Raw genomic sequence first — 26,236 nt, 5'->3', positions numbered from 1 at the left:
TATTGTCATCAGCAACACAGGCAGTGGTTTCTAGAGCACCCTCAGCAGGTTTGCAGGTGACACCAGGTGCTGCTGATGTGCTGGAGGGAAGGGATGCCTTCCAGAGGGACTTGCACAGGCTTGAGGGGTGGGTCTGTGTGAACCTCATGAGGTTCAACAAGGCCAAGTGCAAGGTCTAGCATCTGGGTCAGGGCAATCCCCGGGGACACCATGTAGGGGGATAGAACATAAGTAAATAAAGGTGGTATAGAAAGTAATCTTGCCCCCTAAAGAGTTGCAGCTGGGTTAATTATTAAGGATTAGGAGCAGGCCTGATGTTAACAGGCTGCAGCTGTAGCCAGTAAGAAGAGTGTTATAAAAGAGTGGATTGGTTGGTTGGGGAGAACTGGAGTCAGTTTGCTGCTGTGAGGATAAGGAAGAGTCAGTGCCTGGAGGAGCGGCCTACAAGAAACATCAAGGAGGTACAAAACTCTAGCAATATGGAACTCTTGCACTGTAATGACAATAGAACTCTTGCACTGTAATGACAATGACACCATCCCACTGGGATGGGTGCTGGGGGCCTGCATGAGGCAGGAGTCTCCACTGCTCCAAGGCCTCTCCAAAGGGGCTTTGAATGAGAGGTGGGAGATGATGCACCATGCTCAGTGAAAGGCAGCAGAGGAGCCATGTGGGAGCCCATTTGTAATGAATATTAAATGTAAAATCTGTGTTAATGCACTGGGGTTTGGTACTCTGTGCTGTCCAGGAGATGAAGCTGGGAACATGATGCCCTGATGAGCAGAGGCTCTAGGAAGAGCAGTGCTCCACCTCTGTGGGATGCAGCACATCCACTGCCATTCCTTGGGGCTGGCAGCAGCACCTGGCTGTGCAGGTGGCCATGGGCTGCTCAGGAGCCTCTGTCTGTGCTTTAGCCCTGGGGGAAGGAGTGAAGGCAGCAGGACCCCCAGGCAGGATGGGACTCTGTGGTGTCAGATCACCTCTGTGGTACCTGGGGCCAGAGGGACAGAAAGGACAAATCCACAGTGAGTCATCGGCTGTCACTGCTGCTGTTCTGTTGTCCAGCCAGACCGTGGTGATTGGGCAAATTTTATGCAGGCAAAGGTTCCTTCTAACCCTGAGGCAAACCCCATTCCCTGCAGGGTGTCCAGCCCAGTCTTGGCTCTTCTTACAGCATCAGAACAGTACATGAAGGGTGGATGGTGATGCAGGAAGAGGATACCCCACTGGTGCTGCCAGCATCAGGCCAGGGAGGTGGAGGTCTGTTAGTTTTGAGGATGGAGCCATCACCAGGTAAAAGTGAAGAAAACAAAGGGTGGATGATGTCACATGGAATATTAATCCCAATATTACCGGGTGGGACGTGCCTGGCCTCGTCTGACCCTTGCTGCTGGACCAAAGGCAGCAGCTGTGGTGTTTCACCTCAGAGATACCTTTGGCCAGCTGGATGCTGCAGCTGGGCACTCAGAACAAATCCAGGCAAAATAGGAACTCCGTTTACTTCTTGTGGAAAAGGTTCAGGCAATGGTGAAGAGAAAAAGGAGAGGATTCTGCCGCAGAGTTTTAATCCAGAGTTTATTCCAGGATGACAGACCTCTGACTCTTGTAACAGCTCCCAACAGAATCCAGACTGCATGGTCCCGTCTCCTTTTAAGCCCTGGGGACAAGTGAGGGCCAACCAGGTGAGAGGAGGGGAAGGCTCAAGGGATAAAGACACTTGGACAGGCCAATGAGCCTGGACCTGAGGGGCATCTTTTGAACTTCTGCCAACCACACCACGACCCTGCTGGAATGTTAAGATTGATGGACAGCTCTCAGCAGGAGGGGAAAGGAGAGGCTGGCACACCTGAGGGGTTGGGATAGGTGAAACAGGAAATGGCATCACACTGCAACAATGTCACCCTTCTCACCAGCCAAAAAGTGAGGCATGGCCCACACCACAGCTGTGTCAGGAGGCAGGGATGTGGCAGTGGGGAGAGCTGGGCACTGAGGGCCTGTGAGGAACTCAGGAAAAGGGAAATCAGGAGGGAGCAGAGGTCCAGCTAAGAGCAGAGCAGTTTACACACGTCCCCTGTGCTGTGATGAATGGAGACATGAGATACAGTCGGTGAATCCTGAAATCTCTCGGGATTAAATGATTACATTAATCTTTGCTTTCTCTAAGCTGTGGTAATGGCAGTAGCCACATGCTGGTTCCAGTCCAGATCCATCCCTGCTAACTTCCCAGTGACTCCTTGGGGAGCTGGCACGGGCTCACACTGTCCTGACACACAAATGCCCCCCTCATCCTTCTCTAGCTGACACCCCTTTCACCTGATGTCTCCAGGGCACTGCTGGGCATGGGGCAAAAGCAGAGCAGGGATCCTGTGGTGTGGGAGCATTGCTGTAAGGGAGGTTTTTTAAAGTTTCCTGGACTGATTTCCTTTGCTGGAGTGCACATGCAGTCTGTATGATTTGCTGAACCATCCTGGGGCAGGAAAGATCCTCCAGGCCACCTGAGGGTCAGTGGATGGCAGAACTATGTGGGTTGGCCTTTTCCATCCACCCCAACCTGAAAATGACACTTCTGTTGGGTGTGCTGGTGATGGACACAACCAGGGGACATCTCTGCCCATGGTGATGGTTGCCACTCCAAGTTGGCCCTGTGGCCGGGCTCCAGCAGGAGCCATGGGCCACCATGGTACCCTCACCTGTCCCTTGCTGGGCATAGGTGGATGAAGCTCTTCACCCCCTGCTTGTTGGTAGCTCCAGGGGCAAGGATGGTGTTGTGAACGCTTTAACATGAAGTTACTGCCCTTGTTATCAGCTGGGTGTAACAACATGTGCATGGAGGGGATAGAAAAAGCTGATGGAATTATTTTGGGTTTTTTAAAACTCAGAATTGATGTTTACACTCCGGAGCTAAATTATTTATACACATAATGTTATAGGTTTCACATCAGTGGCTTTTATTAGCAGTCGGCAGATGAGAAATCATACCTGACCTACTTGTACAAATTCCTCTCGTGCCTCTCTGTGATCACAGCGTGGCAGGAAGGAGTGCAGGTGCCTATCCTAGCCCAGCTGCAGGGATGCTCAAGCAGTGGGAGAGCCAGTGGAGGGAGAAGAGATATCTCAGCACCTCCTACAAGACATTTTGCTGCTTTAGGTTTGGGGGAGAACATGCACAAGGGGGTTATATTTGAAAAGTCTTGCAAAATGCTGGCAACATCTGTTTCTCTAGGAGGATGTGGCCCCATGGGGTTTTTTCCTAGGACTGTGCCCCCTCCCTTCCCCAGAGAAGGAGAAATGCACTTCCCAGCGAGGCCTCAGCAGAGGGGAGGCTTTTTGGGGAGAAGGTTTCTCTAGAGGAGGGGTGGCTGCATCAGGACCACCCATCCCCAAACCCCCCTGATGTGACAGAGTGTGTTTCCCCCGAAAGACTCAGCCAGCCATTTCTAAACCAACATGTCACAGGCACTTGAGATGACTTTCTTCTTGTCTCACAATTAATGCATTTTTTATAAAGCCCAGGCTTCGGTTTCCTTTCATGTTACCAGGAGGATATCCTTTTTCCTCTCCAGCTTCAGAAGGATTTTTTTCACCCAAAGTAATAATCTCCAGTGTCCTGTAGACAGGACAGAGGGATGCACTGGCTGACTGGGCCAGCAAGGAAGCAGGAGTGTGGCTGGAGCTCAGGTGTGGCTGCTGCCAGAGTCACTTGCTCCATCCCAAAGCTGTTCCAACAGGTGAGCCTGCAGCTGGCAGCAGCACGTGCTGGTGGCTCTGCAGCACAGATGAGATTGGTGCTGTGCAGATCACAGCACACAGGAACATTCCTTGCTCAGAATTGTACCTTAGACTTAATTTCAGGTGCTCCACTTAAATGTTGCAAGACACAGTGTATTAACCTGATCCCTGTTTTTTAAAACACAAACCAAACAAAGCCAGGCTTTAACATCCTGGCCTGTATCAGCAGGACCAAGACAGTGATTGTCCCCCCTGAACTTGGAACTGGTAAGGCCACACCTTGAATCCTGGGGACACTTTTGAGCTCCCCACTACAACAAAGACATTAAGGTGCTGGAGTGTGTCCAGAGAAGGGAGAACAGAGCTGAGGGGCTCAGCCTTGAGAAAAGGAAAGTTTAGAGTGGTGTTTCAGTACTTACAGGGGGCTTGTAAGAAAGATAGAGAGGGACTTTTTACTAGAGCCTGTAGGAACAGGATAAGGGGCAGCAGTTTTAAACTGAAAGAGGGTTAGATTTAGATTAGCTATTAAGAAAAACAATATTACAATGAGATTGGTTTACAGTGATGCTCTGTAACAGATTGCCCAGAGAAGCTGTGGATGCTCCATCCCTGGAGTGTTCAAGACCAGTTTGAATGGGGCTTTGGCCGACCTCATCTTGTGCAAGGTGCTCCTGCCCATGGCAGGGGTTGGAGCTTTTGAGGTCCCTTCTAACCTAAACCATTCTGTGATCACCGAGATGCTCTTCCAGCACCCCCCAGAGGGGAGAGCCTGCACTGGCTCTGCTCACCCCACACGGATGCAGGCTCTGCACCAGGCTCCATCCGATCCCGGCAGCCACTGAAATGTGAAGGAAGCTCTCCTTGGGACTTTTTACCATCAGTGTCTCCATAGTGCTTCTTGTATAAAGCCAAAAAGGTGTGGTGAGCTGCTGCTTCACTTCACATCACTGGCTCCTTGGAATTGATGGAAGATTACCAGGAACATGTTTTTGCAGGAAGTATTTTCTAAGGCTAAACATTTGATGAGGGTGTGATAATGAATTACCAAGCATATATCTTTGCAGCTACTCCAACCTCTGAGTATTGGTTTGTCCTTCCTGTGTGTTGTTTCCATAGAAGCAGAGCTTAACCTTTTAAGTGCAGATTATAAAGGCACCTAATTCAATTAAAATTAGACTTCAAGCATATCAGTTTGTAATGCTCAAGAGTTATTACATGATTGGATATAGATGTTGTGATTGGCAAGGCCAGTGTGGTTTCTGGCTGAGCCAGCTGGAAAAACAGTATCCTGGTGGGAACTTTCAGGGTTTTCCTATGCGTAGTCCGCTGGTGGCAAAGTAATTCCTCTAAAATATGGGAATCCAGCATAGAACACAGGAGCACACATGCAATTAAAGTTATTTATTGTAGGTTTTCTTTTCTGAACTGACAAAGAGGATTTCCCAGAGATTGGTAACACAACACAATGTTATACACCATTTCACAACTAGTCCCTTGTTGCTTTATTAAGAACATAGTAATTTAAAAATATCTAAATATTTACATATTAATAAAACATATATACAGAAGATTGAGACATTTTTACCTAAATATGGAATGATTTTTTTTTTCTTCTCTCTAATAAACCCTATAAAAAGATTTCTGAAGAAAGTCTGAACAGTAGTCACAGTAAGTAAACACAAATGCAATCTTCCAAATTTACAAAACGCTGATTTCATTGCTGAAGGGTTACAACACAACGGACTGGTGCCCCCTGCCCAATGCAGGCAACTCCAAGCCATGAAGGAAGGAAAGACTCAAAATTTAAGGTTTGCAGTGCACATTCAATCTATTCCACAGTTTCAGAGAGAACATGGTCATTCCTAAAAGTCCATGGAAGGTGTGTGGGGAACAGCTGGGAGCCTGATTTCTCAGGTGCCAACAGAACAAACTGTTCACGTTGGCTTCAGTGTTATTTGTGGGTATTCTGTGACACCTGAGAAACAGGCATTAGGATTGTTAAAAAAAGAGGTTGAACATTTTGAAAACCATCCCACTCTGTAATAGCACTTCTGTTGAGACACTCAAAGGCCAAACAGTTTCCAAAAAATAAAAAAAGTACCTAAGATAAGATACACACAGGGAAAGGAAACACAATGGCAAAGGCTCTAGCAAGCTCTCCCTCGAATTGCAGGACATGTGCTCAAACTGCCTGGTGATCAATAGGTGTTGTAGGTAAGACCTTCCAGATTTCTCTGTGACATTTTTAAAGTGAATTTAGTGCTGATGAAAGGTGCAGAAATGAAGGTTTGCAGGAGGGGCCACACACAGTTTTACCTTAGCCCTGACCTGACCCTTTCAGTGTCTAAGAGGGTAGTGCAATTTCTTGATCGATTCCCTTGTCTTAACTGCTGAGATATTGATACAGTGCCAGTTGAAAGGTGACTTGTTTTTTTTTTAAATAGGTGAGTATTGTTGCCAAGGACAGGGGCTGAAACATCACAGTGAGCAGACCCTCTTCTTAGAAAACAGAAAAATAATATATTTTGAAATTGAGGTGTTGAGCAAGCTGGGGGCAACAGTGAGGGGAAAATGACCACCTCCAGCAATCTGCACAACGAAGATGCTCAAGAGCCATCCCACTAGGACCACACAGGGGAAATTGTTTGAGGAATAGCTGCTCCTTGCTCTAACTAGGAACCTGGGCACTGCTGGGAGAAATCCTCCTTTACTCCCTCCTAAACCCAGTAAGGACTTTGTTTAATCAGAGCTGTGTGTGACTGGTCGTTGGTACCACAGCAGCCAGGAAAGGAAAAGTGGGTCTGCAGAAGCAAAGAGCTCCACCAGGTCAGATGCTCATTAAGCCCCCAGGGTTCATGGTGGAGAGAGAGGCCACCCTGGTCCCTGGGGACAGGAAGAGTCACAACTTCCTTGTGGTTTAAGATGAGACACTGCTGGCAAGCATACAAACATGTGGAAAAATACAATCATGGAGGAGAAACACAGGCAAGAGAATGACCTCAGAGTGGGTACCCCGCTAATTCAGTAATGCATGGGATGCAGAGGGAAATCATCTTAATTAAGATGAAGAACAGTGAAGAGATCTGGTGGTTCATTACTTGAGGTTACATGGAAAATACACAGCCTTGTAAGAAAAACTGTATGGATGCCCATGTCTTGTAGTACACTGAAGGTCTCGTGCTGAGCTTGCAGGAGCATTGCTCAAAGGAGAGGATGTTTCTATCCGCTAAGAACACTGATGCAGGATGTGAAATTCAAACTGAAAAATCTGGGTTTGCATCTATCAGATGGTCTGTTGTGGTGTCGAAAAGGTTACCTGAAGGGAGAAAGAGTTTGAAGGAATCAGTTAAAAAATGAAAGAATTGAAGATATCAGTAATTTGAAACAAAAAACCATAGTATTTTAGAATAATGGAAATAATGTATTTGAGTTTTAATTTTAATTAGTGATGAGGCTGAGCTGCTGGTGTGCACACAGGCAGTGCTGCTGAATTCCAGTAAGAGTAGAGCTCGACAGGCTAAAGAAAAGCAAATTAAATAAATTTTTTTGAATACAAAATTTGCCAGCCAAGTTTTTCACACAACATACAGTGCAGCCCACTTCAGATGTAAAGCACTCCATTAGTCTTCAGCACAAACTGCACTGCTATGCTCACCCCTTTGAAGTTTAGGTTCTGAAGAAGTGAAAAAAGCACCCCATGAATTTTAAACCTTGAGTACATACTTTGGGATCTTATTTGGTAAAAACCCCCACCACTCCACAGCAGTCTAAATGCATATAGGAGAAAAAAAAAAAATATATATATACACACACACCTTTAAAAGGTGCACTGTATGATTATATCCCATCTTTTAAAAAGCACTTTAAGAATGTGCTTTTTCTAAACAGAACAATGAAAAGATGGACAGAAGAATTACAACGAGGGCACTAAGAACACAGGGCAAAGAGAAGACAGACATCAATCAGCCTGAGAGGCAAATACATCCCAATGAAAAGGGAAGACTCATACAATCACGCATTGAAAGGATAAAGATTTATATTACAATAAAGGATTTATATTTAAGGTTTTGGAAAAGATTTTTCTTTTTTTTTTCCCCCAAGTTTCATTTTCCTGATATTGTATTTCAAGAGAAAAGGAGACAACCTATATAGAATTGGATTGTTGCTGTTTTCTTATCATCCGCTTCTTTACCAAGAGATTGCTCTCATCTTTTCACAAAGCTGTATCACCCCTAGACCTGAGGATTGGGATGTTAGTGTTTCAGCTTCCGTTAGGGATATCAAAATTCTTTCTCATCTCAAAATTAACCCCAGTGTGGAGAAACTACACAAACTCTCAGCATGGCTGTGGTCCAAAGCAGGGGTAAGGAGTGCTACCTCATGGTCCTAAACCTGCCTACATCTTTCCAATCCAATTTACAAGATGAGGATTCAAGAAAAGGGTGTTGCAGCTGTGTTACATTTGTTCTCACATGCAGAATTTATGGGTTATGCCTTCCTTTTGTTTTTCTTTGAAACCACAAAATCCCACTGCTTTGTGTAAATTGTACACTGAAATAAGATGAGCCTTTTCACAATACCATCTTACACAGAAAGACTCTAAAAGGTGCCTCATCCTCATCCTGATAAAGATCTATCTCACACCCTCCAGGTATTGTGTATCACCAAGAAACTAATCAGCCTTTCCACTGAGCCCACGATAATTACCCCCAGAGCTGTCTGATCTGTCTCAGCTCAGGTCTGGACACAGCCTGCAGCTTTGGTTAGGTGCAAAAGCTGGAACTCTCTGAGACCTGAGCTTTGATAACATTTGTTAGGGACAATTCTTGTAGTATTTTCTTGAGATTTATCTGTCAATGAACCAAAGTTCCCAGCAAGTTTAACTGCCACAGTTCTTCCAATTTACTTTAAACACCCTTCAATCAACAGCCTTTAAAGACAAGGCCCTCTTAGTATAGAGGGTGATTTTAACACAGGAGCATCATTTCTGTTCAGGAGTGCTAAAATATAATTGGGAAAAATGTCTTAGCTTTATGAGGATGTACCAGCTTCATTATTTTTTACCAGGCTTTTGAGTTCCAAAAGAGCTTTCTGAAAACAAAGCATCCCCTGCTCTCCTCATATCCCAGGACTCTGCTAGTTTGTGGGCACAGAGGGAGCTGGTTCAGACCTGGCTGTGGGCACTGGCACCAATTAACTGCACTCAGAGCCTGATCCTGCTGGCACCAAAAGAGAGACACCTCCAAACACAACTGCAGCTGACCTGGCCTTCCCTCTGGAAGCAGCTCTCTTGCCACCAATGATGGAGAGAGTTGAGAGCAACCACACCTGTGACTGAGGTGTCCCAAATGAAGCGTCAGCCAGAGGCTACAATCCAAAATCATACAGACTGAGACATTTCAGCACTGATAGTCCACATATACTCAGATCTTGTTCATAATGGCATTGGTGTCACAGGCAGGACTGACAGAGCTGGAAAGGCAGATTTAAGGCATCTGAGTTTTCCCTTGTTTTTTGGCACCAGTGCTTATCACTGATTTAAATAATTCTCCCTGGGTGCTTTTGCTTCACAGTTTGTTCAGTTATTGAAGATCAAGAGAGGAATTGTTCATGGATAGCTCCTATACCCCATCTTTTCTCCCCATCCAGTCTCCTGCAAGATCCCCTCAACCAACCCAATTCACTCTGGTTTTATTACACCAAAGCACCAGGTTAACCACTGATCACAGAGTAACAGGATCATTTAGGTTGGAAAAGATACTTAAGATCCTGCACTGCTAAGTCCACCAACAATCATATCCCCAAGTGTCACATCTACACATTTTTTAAATACTTCCCAGGACCATGACTCCACCACTTCCCTGGATAGCCTGTTCCCGTGCTCAACAACATTTTTGGAGAAGAAATTTTTCCTAATACCTGAGGCCATGATTTATCTGGTATTAGCTGTCATCTGCAACCAAGGCCCATTGCATGAGGCACTGCACAAACACAGTCAGAGAGACTTTTCCCCAAAGATTTTTCAAGCTAAACAGAGAAGACAGCTGAATAAATTGCACGCAGACTCTCTTTAAAGAACCTGTCAAGCACCCTTTTGTAAAACCAGCTGTACTAAAACAGGGAAAGACCCCAGTAAAAATCATATTCCACCTCTTTTGCTACATTCCTTGATACAAAGCAGCTATATTTTGGCTCTGTCTCATAATTACTGTCATTATACTGTCTGTGTATCACTTTAAATAATCTGCTTCCAACAACAGTATGATATTACACAGATCTGTCCTATAAAGAGGCACTGGCACACATATAATAATGGGTGTGAATCAAATTCTTGGCTCACAGCCTGTGAGCATCACCTCCCCCCAAATGCAAATTGCAGCGTGGTTTATTTAGGCATCCTTCCACAGGTAGTGTGGAGCAGTACACATCACACACAAGCATTTCAGCTCCAAAGCTGCATGCATGGATGCTCAGAGGCGTACAAGCAAGCAGACCACAAGGGTGATCTGCAGTGGAGTGGAAAGGGAGTCTCTTTCTCTACCACAACTATCTCAGCACGTTCATCTCCATCCCTGATGTACAACCTGAGCAGCGACTACAGAAAGTGCTCCAAGAAACCCGCAGCAAACTGCTAATTCTGCTCCAGAGCAATGAGGAGATAACACTACACCACATTAACAACCTTTATTAGGGTCCTCTGGCAGCGGAATTGCTTCCCTCCCTGATAAAAGAAACCAACAGGATGTTGCTTGGAAGGGACCTTTCAAAGCAGAGCTTCCTGCACCTTTCATCCCAGCCGTAGCCTGCCATATTATTCAGCCAGGAAAGCAGGATGGCAGCTCCCAGGCAGCGCGTGCTCCCAGCCCCCCCTGGGTCCCTGCCAGAGCCAGACTAAAGCTGCTTGTCCTCCCAACTGCTCTGCTGCTCCTATTCCTTAGTAACTGCACGTGCTCCAACAGCGCTCCACGGCTGGCAGCTGCTGCTCCAGCACACAGCGGCGCGGTGTGAAAGCTCCTTCTGCAGCCCTTGTGCAAGAGAGATTAGGGAGTCCTGGCACAGGAGACAGATGCTGTGATGGTCACCAGTAGTCTCCTGTCCTCCCCACAGCTGTCAGGTAGTGTGTGGTGTGCTCAGCAACTCAGTACCAGCCCTGTCCTGCTCTTCCAGCAGTGGCATTGCTGAGCTCTGACCACCCTTTGTTGTTAAATGAAATAACACAAAACCGCACTATAATCAGTGACGTTATTTGTCTGCCCAGGACCCTCTCTGCTTTGGGAATAAGAAGCAGCATCTCAGTGACATTACAGACTTGGAAATGCAGGGAAATGACCACCTCCCCAGACTCTGGCCCCACTGGATTTTCAGAGGATGGCAGCTCAGCTCCTACCATCACGGCACCTACTGATGGACTAACTCCTTATGTGAGGGTGCTTCAAATTTCAGTCTCAGTCTGGTGATTTCAGCACCAAATTCAACAGTGTGGAAAAATGTTATTTCCCAGTCTACACAGCTGCACAGCCAAGCTGCTGCATAGCAATTGTCAGGCTTTTAAGGCAGGGTGGCTGCACTTCAAGAATAAGTAAACTAACACTTAACTAGCATGTAAAAATGTCTGTAATCCTTCTGTGAGTCCAAGATATTATGGCTAATACCGCCAACAACTCAACAGATGTGACACTACAAGTGATTGTGGTTGTCCCTACCAATAACTCTGTTAAGAGATAAAAAATACTCCCAGAAGTATCAGGGATGAGCACAAGTCCCTATCTGGCATAAGAAGTGTAACTTACAGGCCTTATTAGCTTAGCTGCTCCCATGGACCTTGAGGTTTTATGAATATGAAATTGAGGGGAAAATTGTAAGATTCTGATGCATTTGTTTTTGAACACAGACCATTCAAAACTTTAGATAGCAGAGTCCTGTGTGCAATTACCCAGCTGTACATGGCAAGTTAGGATTATTGAAAAGTGCTTCTGTGCCATAAATAAACAAAAACACATATGGAAGACTGATAAAAATTTTGATGCATTTTACCTGTTTGTAGTAGAGAAATGTCCGGCTTCTCATCACAGTCAGTTGCCTCTGCTGATGACAAATATAAACAAGAAATCTCATTACTTTTACTGAATATGGGAATGTGATTAAAAAGCTGCAGACTGTGAAGTGATTTTGCATTTTCTATCTACTTTCCTCAGCTGCAAATTTGCAAGTGCTCTGTTAAAAACTCACTGCTTGGAGGAAAAGGTCATATAATAAAAATGCAAACTTGGAAGAGGGAGTTGGGTATTAAGAAGCAATTGTACCAGCAATGGGATGGAGTAACAGTTGTTCTTTTTCAGGTTTCAGGATATCTGTATGATAAGAGGAGTTGTTATCACTTGGTAAAGTCACAAGAAAAGTCCCCAGCGGTCCTTAGAGGAAGAGCCTTGCAGGCTGGAACTCCACCCACCGACAGTCATCTGATGCCTGCAGGGAAAGGAACACTCCCATTTCTGCACCCAAAATTCCCATGACCACAGGCAAGCTCACTTTGCAGGGGACAGATTTACTAGGGAAAAGTGTCTTCAAAAACGCAGGTGGGTGCCCAGTGTAATTAAAAAAGCACGTGACCACACTGGCAATTAATGTGTATATACACACATGCTTTCAACCCACAGCTTATGCAAAAGCATTTGACTTAATTTGGCCCACGGTGAAGGGAGGCTAAAAGCCTAATTTGTTAATTTTGTGTTTGCCCGAGGCCAAGGGATTGCACAGACATAGCTTGCCTCACTCAGCAGATGTGCAGGGACTTGTTAGGCTGTAGTACCTGGGACGTGCATGTGAACCCTGAGTAAATCAAAGGTGTGTAACAGGAAATCCGTGCCTAACCTAAACAAGCCCTATTCAAAATCCTATTACCTTTGTCTTTTGGCACTGCAGCACGATATTTAAGGCCTTTGAAGCACAATGAGATCTTTGAGGGCACTTCAGCAAATGAGGTGTGGTCAAACAGGACAAGCCCATTATCACTGAATCACAGAATAGTTTGGGTTGGAAGGATCTTAAAGGTCACCCAGTCCAACCCTCCTGAAATTAGCAGGGAGAGAGCTTCAACTAGATCAGGTTGCACAGAGCCCTGCCCTTGAATAATTCCAGGGATGGGGGCATACAGGATCTCTCTGAGCAGCCTGTGCCAGTGTAAAAAATTGTAAAAAATTCTTCCTTGTATCTAATCTAAATCAACCATGTTGTAGTTTAAAATGATCACCCCTTATCTATGAACTACCTTGTACAAGGTCAGTGTGGTGGATGTATATCTGCTCACATCCATTCACTGCACAATATCCACAGGGATCAAAACCAAAGCTGCAGATAAACTAAACAACTCAGTTCACCTCCCACTTGAGCCTAAGTTAACTGTCCTGATCATCTTTATCATGGTTCTGCATATGAGGATGTTCAGTTGTTGCCTTCATTATGATAATGTATAATCCACCTCCTAATCTACATTAATTTTCTAATGTTATCCATCAACCCTTGTCTCTCCATCCCTGGGCCAAGAGACTGCTGTCTCTCCCACATGCCTGGATGTCAGGTTAGTTTTTAGCTATATGCTCTCAGTTCTGCAAAATTAACTGAACCAAAGAAAACATAAGCAAACTAAAACCCTACTATCAGGCAGCTTTCCTCCCACAAAAGGTTTAAATGCAGAGCCCTGGTTAAGTTCATGTGGCACAGACTTGCAAGTGACTCAGTGAAATTGAGACCTTTCTCTGCTTTCTGGGAGAAGGTGCCACAAATTCAGTGCCTGGTACAGCTCACTGTGAAAACCTTGAATTTTGGAAGGGACAGGTGGCTCACTAAGTGGGAAGGGATCACCTAGGCTGGTCTGAATCTGGACCAGACTCAGTGATGGAAGGACTGGATGTGCAAGGGAGGAGACAGCATGGTGCAATGAGAAGGCAAAACTCAGCCAATGGGATATACATTATAGTCACATGGGATATACATGGCTTTAAAAATCCTGTCAGTCTGAGGCCAACTTCTAGCAATGCTGTGAAGAACTACCTGCACCAGGTGATTCTGTGGCACAACTCAGCATACAAGGACAAAGCTGCATCTGGCCCCTTGAGTAGAAGGGAGCCAAGCTATGAAAATGGGGGAAGCTGGATCTGAATGCTGGCAATGGACTGGAGAGCCTTCCCTCTATGAATATCAGGGGTGGTGCCAATGGGCTGCCCACTGTAGTGACAGCTTTTCTAGAAACTTCTGCAGCAATTTGTGAAATAGCTCCAAAGATGTGGTCACCTTTCTGCCTAACTGCTCTTCCTACACCAAAGGAAAGCAATAATACAGAAAGAAACAAATGGAAAAAAAGGAACTTCCAGAAGGTAAGGACTTGAGTCTCCAACTCTACAGAACCAGAAGTTACCTGGCCATTTTAATCTGGCAGAAAACTGATAAATGAGGTTCAGCTCTCCATCAATTGTTCCAGTCTCATTCCTCGTGCCAGCACAAATGTTTATACAGTCACCAAGATCAGATCCAGTTAAAAACTGACAAGATGGCCACAGGAATGCCTGTGCCAGCGCCAGCAAGGGAGTGGGAGCACAGCAGATGCCCAGAGAGCTACTCACTCTTCTCAGCAGCTGCCAGGATTTGTTTTATGAAACTGGATGTGTAACTGCAGCTCCAGGTGAAGCTGGAAATAACACAGGGGAATGGCAAACATCTCGACCTCCTAACATGGGTATAAACCACCAGTCTCTTACATGTCATTCCAAGAAGAAAGGAAGGTTTGCCTTCCACAACCACACCCACAGACTGCAAGCCAAACCTCACTGTCCTGGGCCAGCTTTCAAGACAAGGCAAGCAGGAAGAGAGCCTACTGTGGGAACTCAGAGCCTCTTCTCTGTCCTTTGCTTAGATAGAGTGTTGCAGACCTTGCAAAATAATGCTGGTAGTCATTTCCTTAGATTCCCCCCAAATTGTGTAGCTTCTGAGGTACATGTCTGCCTGTTAAGTTGCTGCTTTCCTGGAAAGAAGTACACACGTGCTCAGGGCTGGAAAGTTGACTACAGCAGTTACTATTTTAATATTGCCGGTTTTTATCTAAAATACTGGCCACAAACACATTGTACCACATGCTGGACTCCATCCTACATCCTTCCTGTCCCTGTGTGTATTGCTAAGCAAAAATCAACCTAATCTCTTGCAGCATGTAGATATTGTGTCAAAAGCAGAAACCAGGGAATCAGAAGGCTGAAGAAAAACAGAAAGAAGATAAAACCTCATGTAAAACAATGGAAGCAGCAGTTTGAACAAGGACATGGGAGAAAGCATATTCCCAGGGAAAAAATTAATAAATAAAAAATAATTTTTTCCTCCTTCCCCACTATTTTACAGTGCAACAAAGTAATGTTAAACAACAATTCAAGGATGAAGCATCATGGCACATGATTTATTTAAATAATTTTCAGCATGTTTTCCAAAACTGCTGTATTTTCCTTTAAGGAGCCAAGCAATCCAAAGGTTCCAGGTTATGCAGAAATAATCACTTGGCATGAACAGCTCATGCACTGTGGCAGTGTTAGAACAGAATCACAGCATATCCTGAGCTGGAAGGGACCCACAAGGATCATCCAGCCCCTGGCCCTGCACAGGACAGCCCCAGGAATCCCACAGTGTGGTAATTTACATATTATTGTTATTACATATTCCCCCCACAGCATCAGCTTTCCCATGGATAGCTGCTATGGAATAATGGCTCACGGGCTCTTCAAAACATAAAAAGGGAGGAAGAACTTACTGTGGGAGATGTGTGAACCCTGACCTGCTGCTTATTAATGGATGGAGAGTTTAGTAATCAAAAGGCTCAAATGCAGTGCCTGCACAGAGGTGACAGGAACAGCCAGCCAGCTCCCTCTGATTTTACCCATTTAAGATCTCTGTGATAATGGCTGACTGTGTCCCTGTGTGCTGCCACTGGCAAGGCCACCAGACACCTGCTCGTGTTCTCTTTTGCAGGGTGAAGGGACCACGCTGGGGCAAGCCCAGCACCGTAAATTATGAGGCAATTTACATTGTAATTCATGCTGCTTTAAGAGGGGAAACCCATGCACACACACTTCCTTTGACTTCTTTCCTTCCAGGGCAACTTTGCATCCCATCCCATCCACCAAAACGGTTCAGCTCCTCTTCTGGGAGAAGACAGACCTTGCATCATGAAGCTGTTGGCATGACATGGGACCAATAGTCAAGGCTGAAGAATATTATCATACTCTTTAATTTTAATTATAACATCTGTTTGTAACATTAACCTCACAGTCTCTTTTCCCCTTTGTGACAGCTAACTTGTGAAATTTTGAAAAGACTGAACAGGGCCAATAAAAATTTAATGGCAGCGGCAGCTTTATTCTCAGATCTAACAAATAAAAAAACCCTATCCAAGTCTCAGATCTCAGGCAATAATCTAAAAGAACTAAGAACAAGCTGAAGCAAAATAAATAAATTTAAAAAATAGAATATTCCCAGCTATGAAAAATATTGTCATTGATTCAGAACGTAAATGAAGTTTTATTTGGCTTAGGATAACAACCTTTCAAAATCTACACAGGGGAACTGTTTTCTAGAAAGCAGAATTTTTAAGTGTTTTTTTTTTATTAGCTTTTGAAATAAGGAGCTTTTTCAGTCCCTAATTCTAGGAGATGAGCCAAATATGGTAAATAAGGTTGAAGCTGGGCAGCATCTATGATCTAGTGATCATAATTTCATTTAATTTGGAAACACTCATGGGAGTACACCCTATAGAAGGGGCTACAAAAAGCAGATCCACCCCAGTCGTTTAAAAGAATTCCCTGAAATTATTACTGTAATTGAAAGATAGAGCAGGATTTACATTTTCAGACTGAAATAATGTTTCACAGGATAAAGTGGAGAGGGCTGCTCATGAATGCAGTGTCTTACTGTCTGGTTTGAAATAAAAAACTCATCAGAGGATGCACTGAATGGCTTGGGGGAAGGCAAGCAGGATGAAAAGCCTGTCCCTCCTCTTAAATACTTCTGTTATTAAAATTTAGCCCAACACAGTGCTGACTAAAAAGTTGTCTTGTGACCTCTGAAATAAATGGATCATCTTAAGCTTTTTCCTTATAAAGCCTGTGCATTATGACAAACCAGGAACTGATGTAGATAAATAATGAGATCAAGCAGCAGGGAGACACATTGGGTCAGAAAGTCCTGGCTGAAGTTAGATAATTGGTGGCTCAGATTTGTTCTTTGGGCACCTTAGCCTATCCCCACAAGATCAGCTGGCATGTTCCAGTGAGCAAGTGGAGACAAAACTCAAAGAGAATGTACATAGGACACTTGCTCAGCTTCTGCTCCTCTGGCCACAGGCAGACTGGGAGAGCTCAAGAGCTGAGCCAGAAGAGTGATGAATCCCACATCTCAGTGGCTGCAAGTCCCATAGTTTTAAAATACCTAAAAGCCAAGGTTTACAACATGAAGTCCTGGAAGAGCTTCTCCCTCCATGTTTGCTCTCCACTCTTGTTTTGGTCTCTGTAAATTACACACAATTTTGGTATGGTTTCACATTAAATAGAGAAATTGTGCATAATTCCAACATCACCAGTTCTATATCAGGATAAAGCTGATGAGGGCTGAGAGACTATCCTACCAAACACCACAACATCCTTCCCTCAGTCCTACAGAGCTCCCCAGGCATCAGCTAACAGCCAATGCTGGACACAAAGTATGGGAGTAGATGGATCTATTGCCTGGTCAGCTCTAGATTCCTCATATCAGAAGCTCACAATTGTAGCATAAAAGTACCAACAAATCTTATTTCAACAACACAAGGATGTTACTGCAACCAGCTGTCTGCTCCTGCCTCTTTGCTCCCATCTACTGCTTTGCTGTGACAAAGGCCTGGGAAACCTCTTTGCTTTAGTGCAAAGTCAGGTTGGGTTAGCTACAGCCACCAGAGGAGATGGCAGTGGCTGGAAGGGTGCAAGTGGCCACAGTGGTGTGTTCAGTCACTCCTGACACACTGAAAACAGCATGTCTGCCTGTGGCCACATCAGAGAGAAACTGGGGCACTTCAGGGATTGGCCAGTAAACACCACAAAAAAAGAGCTTTTCTACCAATCTAGGTATTGTGCAGGGTTTTTTTCAACAAATAAGCTTGAGGGGCTGCTAGGTACACTGCTGCTCACTATGCATCCACATACAGGTGAACAAGTTACCTTCCCTCTGCAGCACAGACAGGGGAGCCTATCTGATTCTGGCACACTACTCAGCTTCACTTCTTTTCCTTCATAGTCTTGCTAGCTTACATACAATATCCTCTGCTTAGATTCTCCCATCCTGAGCAAGGACCAGAGATAGAGGTGGCCCCATTTGAAAAGCAAAAGCTGAATGTCATTGTCATTTTAATTAATATCCTGCAGAGGCAAGAAGAAAAGCAAATAAAAAAGGATGAAAGAAAATAAAAATCAAAACAAAATTAGGTCAATCCTCTTTCCTGAGGGATCTTCTGCAAGGACCCTCTGATCCCCCACATCCTGCACTGCACCCTTCACCTTACTGTAGCCTGACATCCCACTTCCACCCTCCTGTCCTGGGGAGGCCGAAAGGCAGCTTTGGAAGGGGCAGAAAACAATCCTGTTGTACAACACCAGTAATCTGACACTGCCTTTAACAAGATTATCTCCTATCCCTCTGTCCTCCCTCCCTCAACACACAAGAAACCCTTTTTAAGGCCAATGCTGGTTTGTTTCTCTACCCTGGGAAGCTTATGCTACCGAATAATCTGCACTTTTGTCCTCCCCCTGCGTTATTTCTGTCTCTGAGTGTTTCTCATTTTCCTCTCTCTTATGCTTTTCCCTCCTGGCATCAATAACGTTGTGGAGAATGATTTCAGATGCCAGCCTAAGTGTGTGTTTCAGAGATGCAGCTTTGGACAGAAAAGGTTGGCCCTGTGAGACAGGGAGATGGGGAGGACATTTCCTGTGGTCTCACTCACCACCAGGGACCACAGGGTGAGCATCCCCCGTGGAGCCATCAGGTTTCCCATCCATGGATACTAACAGGCACTTAATTGTGGTGATGGGCAGAAGGGAAGAGGGGAAAAGGCAGGCAGCTAAGTACAGTAACAGCAAAGGACTGTGTTTAAGGAGGTGGCACAAGTGAAGTGCCTCAAACAGCAGTGTCAGATATACCCAGGGAGAGAAAGACAAGAAATACAACCCTGAGAGAGCCTTAAGAAACCTGCAGGCTGAGAAAGGGGAAGTGAAGCCTCGTGTGGAGACAGCCCCTTGTAGGACTGGAGGGATGAAGATGGGAAGTAGACTAGTTATGGTTTATAAGGTAATTACATGGCTCTTCATCAGTAACACTGCTTTCCCAAGAACCCCACTGGGGATTTCCAGGCTGCACACTCATGGCTGGAGCTGAGGGCTCAGGAGCCAGGTGCTGTCAGGGTGAAAGCTCAGCACTGAGCTCACTGCAGGCTGGTCCCAAGCATCCAGGTTATCCCAGCCCAAGCTGAGCAGCTTTGCTGCAAAACCCTGCCTAGATTACCTGTCACTGCTGGCAAGCTGCCTCCCACGTATTGCAGAGCCTTGCTGGCACAACAAGGGTGGGTGGCTGGCTTTTCTTTTTTTTGGTTTTTTTTTTTTGGTTTTTTTTTTTTTCTGATTCTTTCACAAGGAATGTGAGGAGACTCATCTATTCTTCCAGACACATACAGTTTAGAGGGAAAGGTCAGCTGGGTTATGTCTTAACAGTACAGTCAGTGGCTTGTCAGACTAAATAACACAGAATTAAAAAACTTCTACTTGCAACCCTGGATGGATCAGCTAATTTCTGAGAAGAAGAGTCTGGATGCTAAAAGAAAGGAGACAACATTTGAGAAACACTCAAACTTGTCTGTAGAGATAGCTCCTAAACCTGCTCCATTCCAAACCCACAAGACCTGCTGAAGTGTTAAGAGTTCTAATTTTCATAGAATGAACAAGTACAACTCTACAGTCAACAGGAAAAATACTTCTGTGGATACAAAGGCTCTAAGCTTTTAATCTTCCACTCACATGTTGTAACTCATATTTTTATACATACCTGAGCCTCTTTTTAATCGTCTTCTTGCAAGTTTAATTTGATCCTGAAGAATCTGGACCCAGTCCCTAGGACCCGGAAGTTTATCCACGTGGTTAGCAGTGCAGTATTTTTCTGTAAAGACTGAAATAAAAAGATACCACATTTTTGAAACATGCCACCAAAAATGGAGAAAAGGAGATGGGAGAGGATGTTAATCAAAATATATGAAATGATTCAATTATCAAACAGAATTTTAATGGAGGATTTATTCTCCCAAATGTAGGATTGTGAGAATAAATCCCAACTCAGTGTTTCACAAGTTCAGCATTCAGTAGTGACTTGGCTGCATAAATGTCACAGGAATGGCATCATTACTACGTATAAAAGCCTGTCCCAGAGAAATGTTCTACACCTGATGTCTTCATGAAATTCACACAAAATGATCACAGAAAAATAACAGTGCACTTAGAACTGAGTTTTAGATGTGGCAGGCACTTGTTATTGCTGCCTGCCATATGGTACAGGTAAGGAGTTGAAGATCTGGTCATTTGGGGGCTTCTTGGTCAGGCTCCTAAGGCTGCAGGCAAAGTTGTGAAAGAATAAAGTCCTACCACTGGGGAAATCTCCACAGTTTTATACTGCCAAACCAGACGGAATAGAATTTATAGAAAGCCACTAAAAAAAAAAAAAAAAGGCAAAACAAAAAAAAAAGAAAAGCACTATTACTGAGAAACAAAATATCCTACAGGTCCAATTTTGTGTTTTGTAAAAAAGGTACAGAGAGAGTCAACATTATCTTTAAATCCATATTTACAACAAACCTAACAGTGTTTTACCAAAAATACAGAATTATAAATGGAGTGAAACTGATGCAATTGATTTTCATCATGCAGCTGAGAGGTATGCAAAAAATAAAAAAAGCAGAAATAGAAAAAATATTCTTGCTGTTAGTATTGCTATTGTAAACTTGGTCAGAGGTCTCAGAGCCCAGTGTCCAATTATGACTGGCAAGCAAAGAGAAAAAGCTGGTACCAGCTCAAGGGATTTGTAATCCTTGAGAATAAGTATCACACAAATGGGATCGGGAAACGGGCAACAAAAAAATGACAACTTCAGTATTTCTATACACACACTTTGAAGAAGCACTACCTGCTAAGTATAAGAGAACCAAAAGTAATCCCCCCTCCAGACTCCTTCCATGCTAACAGCTTCACAAAACCATGGCAAGGCAGGCATCAGCAACACTTTGCTCTGCACTCTGATCTACAAGGACATCAGACCAACTCTGAGGGCTGCCCACAGAAGTCAATACATCCCCAGACATTCACAGTGTTTGATTTGCAACAAACATCACCTTTGTGAAGGTAGAAATAATCTTTCCCTTCTGAATCCATATCGTATCTGACACAACGGGCACCTGATCAATGACTCGTGACTCCTACTTACTTAAACCAGGCAACTGCTCAATGTGTGCTTAGAGAAATAACAACATGGACAAAAAGGAATGGGAATGCAGCAGCAAGGAGTCCCAGGAGAATTGGGACCTGCCTTTCTAGTCCACCCAAGCTGTATGGTATTAACAGACCCTCTGCCATGGAGACATAGACTGGTTTGAATTTAAAGGGGACTTTAAAGACCATCTAGTCCAAGCTCACTGCCATAAGCAGGGACATCTTGCACTTCCTCAGATTGCTCAATGCCCTGTCCAAGCTGATCTTAAACACTTTCAGGGATGGAGCACCCACAGCTTCTCTGGGAAAACTGTTCCTATAGTCTCATCATCATAAAAAAATAAAAAAAAGTTTCCTAATGTTCAAATAAATGTACCCTCTTTCAGTTTAAAGCCACTGCCCCTTTGTCCTGTCACTAAAATATCCATCCTCGTCTTTCTTACAAGCCCCTTTTCTATTATTATTATAAATTTATATTATATTAAAAGTCCACAATAAAGTCTGCTAGAGCTTTCTCTTCTTCAGGCTGAACCACAAATCTCTCATCCTGTCTCCATAGCTGAGTGAGATCCATAGAGATGCTCCATAGAGGTGCTCCAGCCCTCTGACCATCCTGGGGGTCTCCTCTGGAATTGCCCCAACAGGTCCATGTCTTTCCTGTGCTGGGAGCCCAGAGCTGGTGCAGCACTGCAGGTGTGGGCTCTCACCACAGTGGAGCAGAGGCAGAGGATCATGCCCACAGTTCTTGTGGATTTTTTGTCTATCAGTACCCCCAAGTCCTTCTCTGCAGGGCTGCTCTCAATCCCTTCATCCACCAGTCTATACTGACACTGGGGATTGCCCTGACACAGATGGAGGACCTTGCACTTGGTCTTGTTAAACGTCAGGAGGTTCACATGCCATTCCTCCAGCCTGCCAAGGTCCTGGATGGCATTCCTTTCCTCCTGTCAACCAAGCACACCACTCAGCCTGGTGTCATCTGCAAACTTGCTGAGGGTGCCCTAGAAACCAGTGCCTGTGTCATTGATGAAAATATTAAATTGTACTGGTCCCACTATGGATCCCTGAGGGACACATCACACTTATATCTGAACACAGCTCATTGATTTCTGCAGGGAAGGATTTCACTGGCATTTCTAGTCAACAACTCAAAGGAAAAATGCTTCTGACTAGTTTTATTTTTTCATCTTTTTTTTTTCCCCCAGTTCTGAGTGCAAGACTCACAAGAGAAGCTGATTGCCCAGGAGAAACACTGCAACTGATACAACAAGTGCCACTGAATACCCAAAGTCAAAAGAGAGAATTGCTCCCTGGCTAATCATTCTGTTGCAGAAGCATTAAATTACTTTTAAGGACAGCAGTGAAAATGTTTTCAGACAGGAAGAGTGATTTTCAAACAGTCCCTCCTTTAAATTCTCTGCCCATTTTTGTCATTAATGTAGCCTTTTGTATCTCTGTCATGGAAAAGGAGTGAAAGTGCCACTAAAGGATATCTGGGCACGTGGTAGAAGAATTTCCTAATGATAATAATGCAAACAACATGATGTTGTTCTTGTAGAGATTTCATACTGGCCCAGTTATTTCTTGGAATAAATGAAACCACAGTGTCTGATAGCCCAGCTCCTTGGAGGGAAGAAGGGTGCTATTGGAGCCAGACTGAGTGAAGACTCACAGGACATCAGACCTTGGCATCTTATTCCATCACAGCTTTTAGGGACAGGCTTCCCTATCAGGGAGCAGGCACCAACATTTGGGCAACACTGTAAATGCCAATAGAGATCACTGTTATGGCAGTGGTACCTTGTAGTACCATCACAGATTAAATTTTTCTGTTGGAACTACAAGTCCCTCCTTTCTTCTCTTAAACTCAAAGGAAGAGGTTAAGCCAAGCCTCAGAAGTTGCTTCATTAGTACAATCCTAGCTACTAAGAAACATTGCTCTCTGAAGTGTGTACCAGCTGCTATTTTAGTAGTCCTGTTGCATTTACTGTAAAACATTTATCAAGTGCTTTTCAAATTAGAGTGGGTTTTTTTGAAGCAATTTTGAGCTCCTCTTTCTTTCATTTAACTTATTCATTAAAGCTTTTAAAAAACAATGAGATACAGATAGAGAGAATTCAGACAGATTTTTGCAGATTACTGAGCTCAAGAAAAGAAGGTACAAAACAGTGTTTGTGATTTAAACCTAAATACAAGCATAACTGTAAGAAAGTCTGTCAGCTGCACTGTAAGATATATTAGGACTATGCCATAGGCACAGCATACACATTGCTGCAGAACTGCACACTTGAGAGGGTCCTCTGAAGGCCTCCATGCCCAGCCTGCTGCTCAAAGCATGGCCAACTACACCATAATGCTCTGGCCTGTGACCAGTCACATTTTGAGTATTTCCAGGGCTGGAGGTCCTGCAGCCCCTCTGAGCCCCTACTGCACTGCTCAGCCTTTATGTTGAAAATGCTTCTCCTTATCAAATTGCAATTTTCCATGTGTTCTGTGCCTCTTGTGCCTCTGAGAAGAGTCTGACTCCACTTCTCCACACCATCCCATTAGGTAGCTGTGAACAGCAGTAAGGTTTCTCCTGGATCATCCTCTCTCCAGTTCTCTCAGCCTGTCCTCATTTGATACTGGAGCAGGGAAGTGGTGAAGTCCCAAGTCTTGGTGGTCCCTCCACTGGACTCGAGCCAGTTTGTCAATGCCTTTCTTTCATGGGGAGAGGGGTCCAAAACTTGGCACAGAGGTGGTTGCAGAAGATTTTCCTGCCTCCTTTTGCTGCCAATGGACTCAGAGAAGCTCTTCTTATTACCCTGTGTCTCCTAAGTTAGCAATCTGTACCTGAGAACAAGTCACAGACTCTAAAATAAGCTCCACTCTTAGAGCTTATTTTTGGCCTGTCTTTTGGTAATGTGGGTATTGTCCCTACAATATCAGATTTCAAAATAGAATCTAGTTCAGAAACTCTGGCCTAATAATATCAGCTCTTTATATGCTGTCATCACAGAGTTTGAAGGAACATGTGCTCTTCTGGAAGCTAGACAGCAGCGACTGCTAAGAAAAATCAACCAGCAAAAGGTGCTCACACCAAGAAATTTGCTCCCCCAAGAGAAGGACCACTGTACTTATGAGCAATAAACTAATCTCATGCCAGTATTATCTTCCTCCATCTCTCCCCAATCCAGCCACCAACTACTGAAAAATTTACAGAGCAGACATAGTCAAATACAGTGCAAGACTCAGAACCTTGATTGAGTGTATCACTTACACTGTCATTATGTTTTCAAGATCTCTTTGCATCTCTGATATCTGGGGGGAAAAATAATTATCTTACATGAACATTGAGTTTCCAGCCTTAGAGCCTGACTTCAGAAACCAGGATCACTGGCTTAAAATTAACACAAGCTGTCCCCGTAGAAGCTATTTTTAACAAGTGAATGAAAGGGAATAAAAATAAGACTGCATATTTTAATAGACCTAACACACGTCAGAAATTCTAATCCCCTTACACTCTCCTTAGCTGAGAATATGTTCTAATTACACATAGGAAGGAAAGCAGAAAACATACCTTTTATTGCACCCACAATATTTTGGTCTAGTCCTTTCCGGTTGTCATTGAGCCCTCTTTTCCTTTTGCCATTTGGTAAAGAGTTAGCCAGAGTCTTGTCATCAAAAAATGCACAGACCAGCTTCCTAAAGAGCAGACTTCCTGAGCGAGTGTAGTTTGATAGTATAGAGTCCAGCTGTGATTTTGGCATGAAGACATCAAAGCCTTCTGCAAGTTGCACTTCTGGCTACCAAAAGAATACAAATGTTTTAATTAAACGAGCATTCAAAGACATTATTTTACTTCAATCATGCATCTGGTGAGACTTTACAATCACTTCATCAAACCATGAATCTTTTTCTAGCTATTCAGGACCACAGCAGCCTAATTCATTGAAATCAAACCCTATCAGTGAATAAGCACCTTAAAAGGCAAATCAAACAATCACACTCCTTGTCTAATGTCTGTAAAAGTTAACAACTACTGACATCATTTCTAGGCATACAGCTAACAAAAAGACAGGAGATACCTTTCAATGTTGGGTAATAACGACAAAGCACAGGATCATCGCAGAGCAGTGCTCCAAAGTGCTGCTTTTTGAACATTTATCTAACCATTTAATGGACTTGTTTCACTGCCAAATGCTGTGAACAAGTGTGCTGTGGGGCAGCCAGGCACTTCCAAGAAGCACAAATGCAGGGATACTGGCCCAATCCATGTGGCTTCCCAAGAGGGCTTCCAGCAAAGATATGGCCCACGTGAGTATCAGCACATGATGAGTCTGAGGTTGCCCCTGGAGCCAGCACTTGCTGAGCATCCATTTGTCCCTCCTTTTCACAGTCCCATAATGCATGTTTAGAAGAGGATGATGTTAGACAGACAGTTTATTTCAGTACAAAAATCCTCAACAATGAATCACAGGGATTTAAATCACTGCCAAGGTGAAATGGAGGGGAAGAAGAGAAAAGAAAATCATGCTGTATTTCACAAGAGTCTTCTCTCAAGTACACTGAGGGCCAAAATAGACAAAGGCCTTTGAGGAAGTCCCCTTACCAAGAGTCTTTTTGCTGCCCCTGTCTGTACATATCAGAAATTACACGAACAGCATTTGCAGAATTTTCTTCTGTGAGTACCATACAATGCTTATGGTAAGATTTCTTCACAGAATAATTATATATCTAGAAAATACATTGGGAATAAACTAAAGTTTTGAAAATACTGTTTAGAAGTTGGCAAGGAGGTAAAACAATCAGTGATCATGATGTGAGGAAATAAGCCAATATTACAGCCTTGCTCCTAAGAACTTGCCCTTTTTTTGCCCTACATGAAATATATTCAGCAATGATGATGCCTTTTCAGAGAAGTTTACAGAGCAAGAGCAAATGCCATCTCCCATCATATCACCTGCAAACATCTTGAGTCCAGACAGAAAAAAGGG

The 26,236-nt window shown here is 44.1% G+C and overlaps 1 protein-coding gene across 1 annotated transcript in view; it reads right to left on the bottom strand.

Moving 5' to 3' along the window:
• Positions 1–5,115: 5,115 nt before the first annotated feature.
• The window catches only part of BEND7 (BEN domain containing 7), a 46,823-nt gene continuing 25,702 nt past the window's right edge, over positions 5,116–26,236 (bottom strand). The window contains exons 6-9 of the mRNA XM_066550981.1: positions 24,820–25,045; positions 19,831–19,950; positions 11,764–11,814; positions 5,116–7,045 (exon numbers count right to left, since the gene is read on the bottom strand). Of these exons, the coding sequence (XP_066407078.1) occupies positions 6,984–7,045; positions 11,764–11,814; positions 19,831–19,950; positions 24,820–25,045 (459 nt within the window). The 3' untranslated portion in view covers positions 5,116–6,983. The remainder of the gene's footprint in view (positions 7,046–11,763; positions 11,815–19,830; positions 19,951–24,819; positions 25,046–26,236) is intronic.

Source organism: Molothrus aeneus, chromosome 5 (genome assembly GCF_037042795.1).
Source record: "Molothrus aeneus isolate 106 chromosome 5, BPBGC_Maene_1.0, whole genome shotgun sequence".
Taxonomy (NCBI): domain Eukaryota; kingdom Metazoa; phylum Chordata; class Aves; order Passeriformes; family Icteridae; genus Molothrus; species Molothrus aeneus.
The sequence above is the reverse complement of the archived record's forward strand: the minus strand, read 5'-3'. Positions and strand labels throughout refer to the sequence as shown.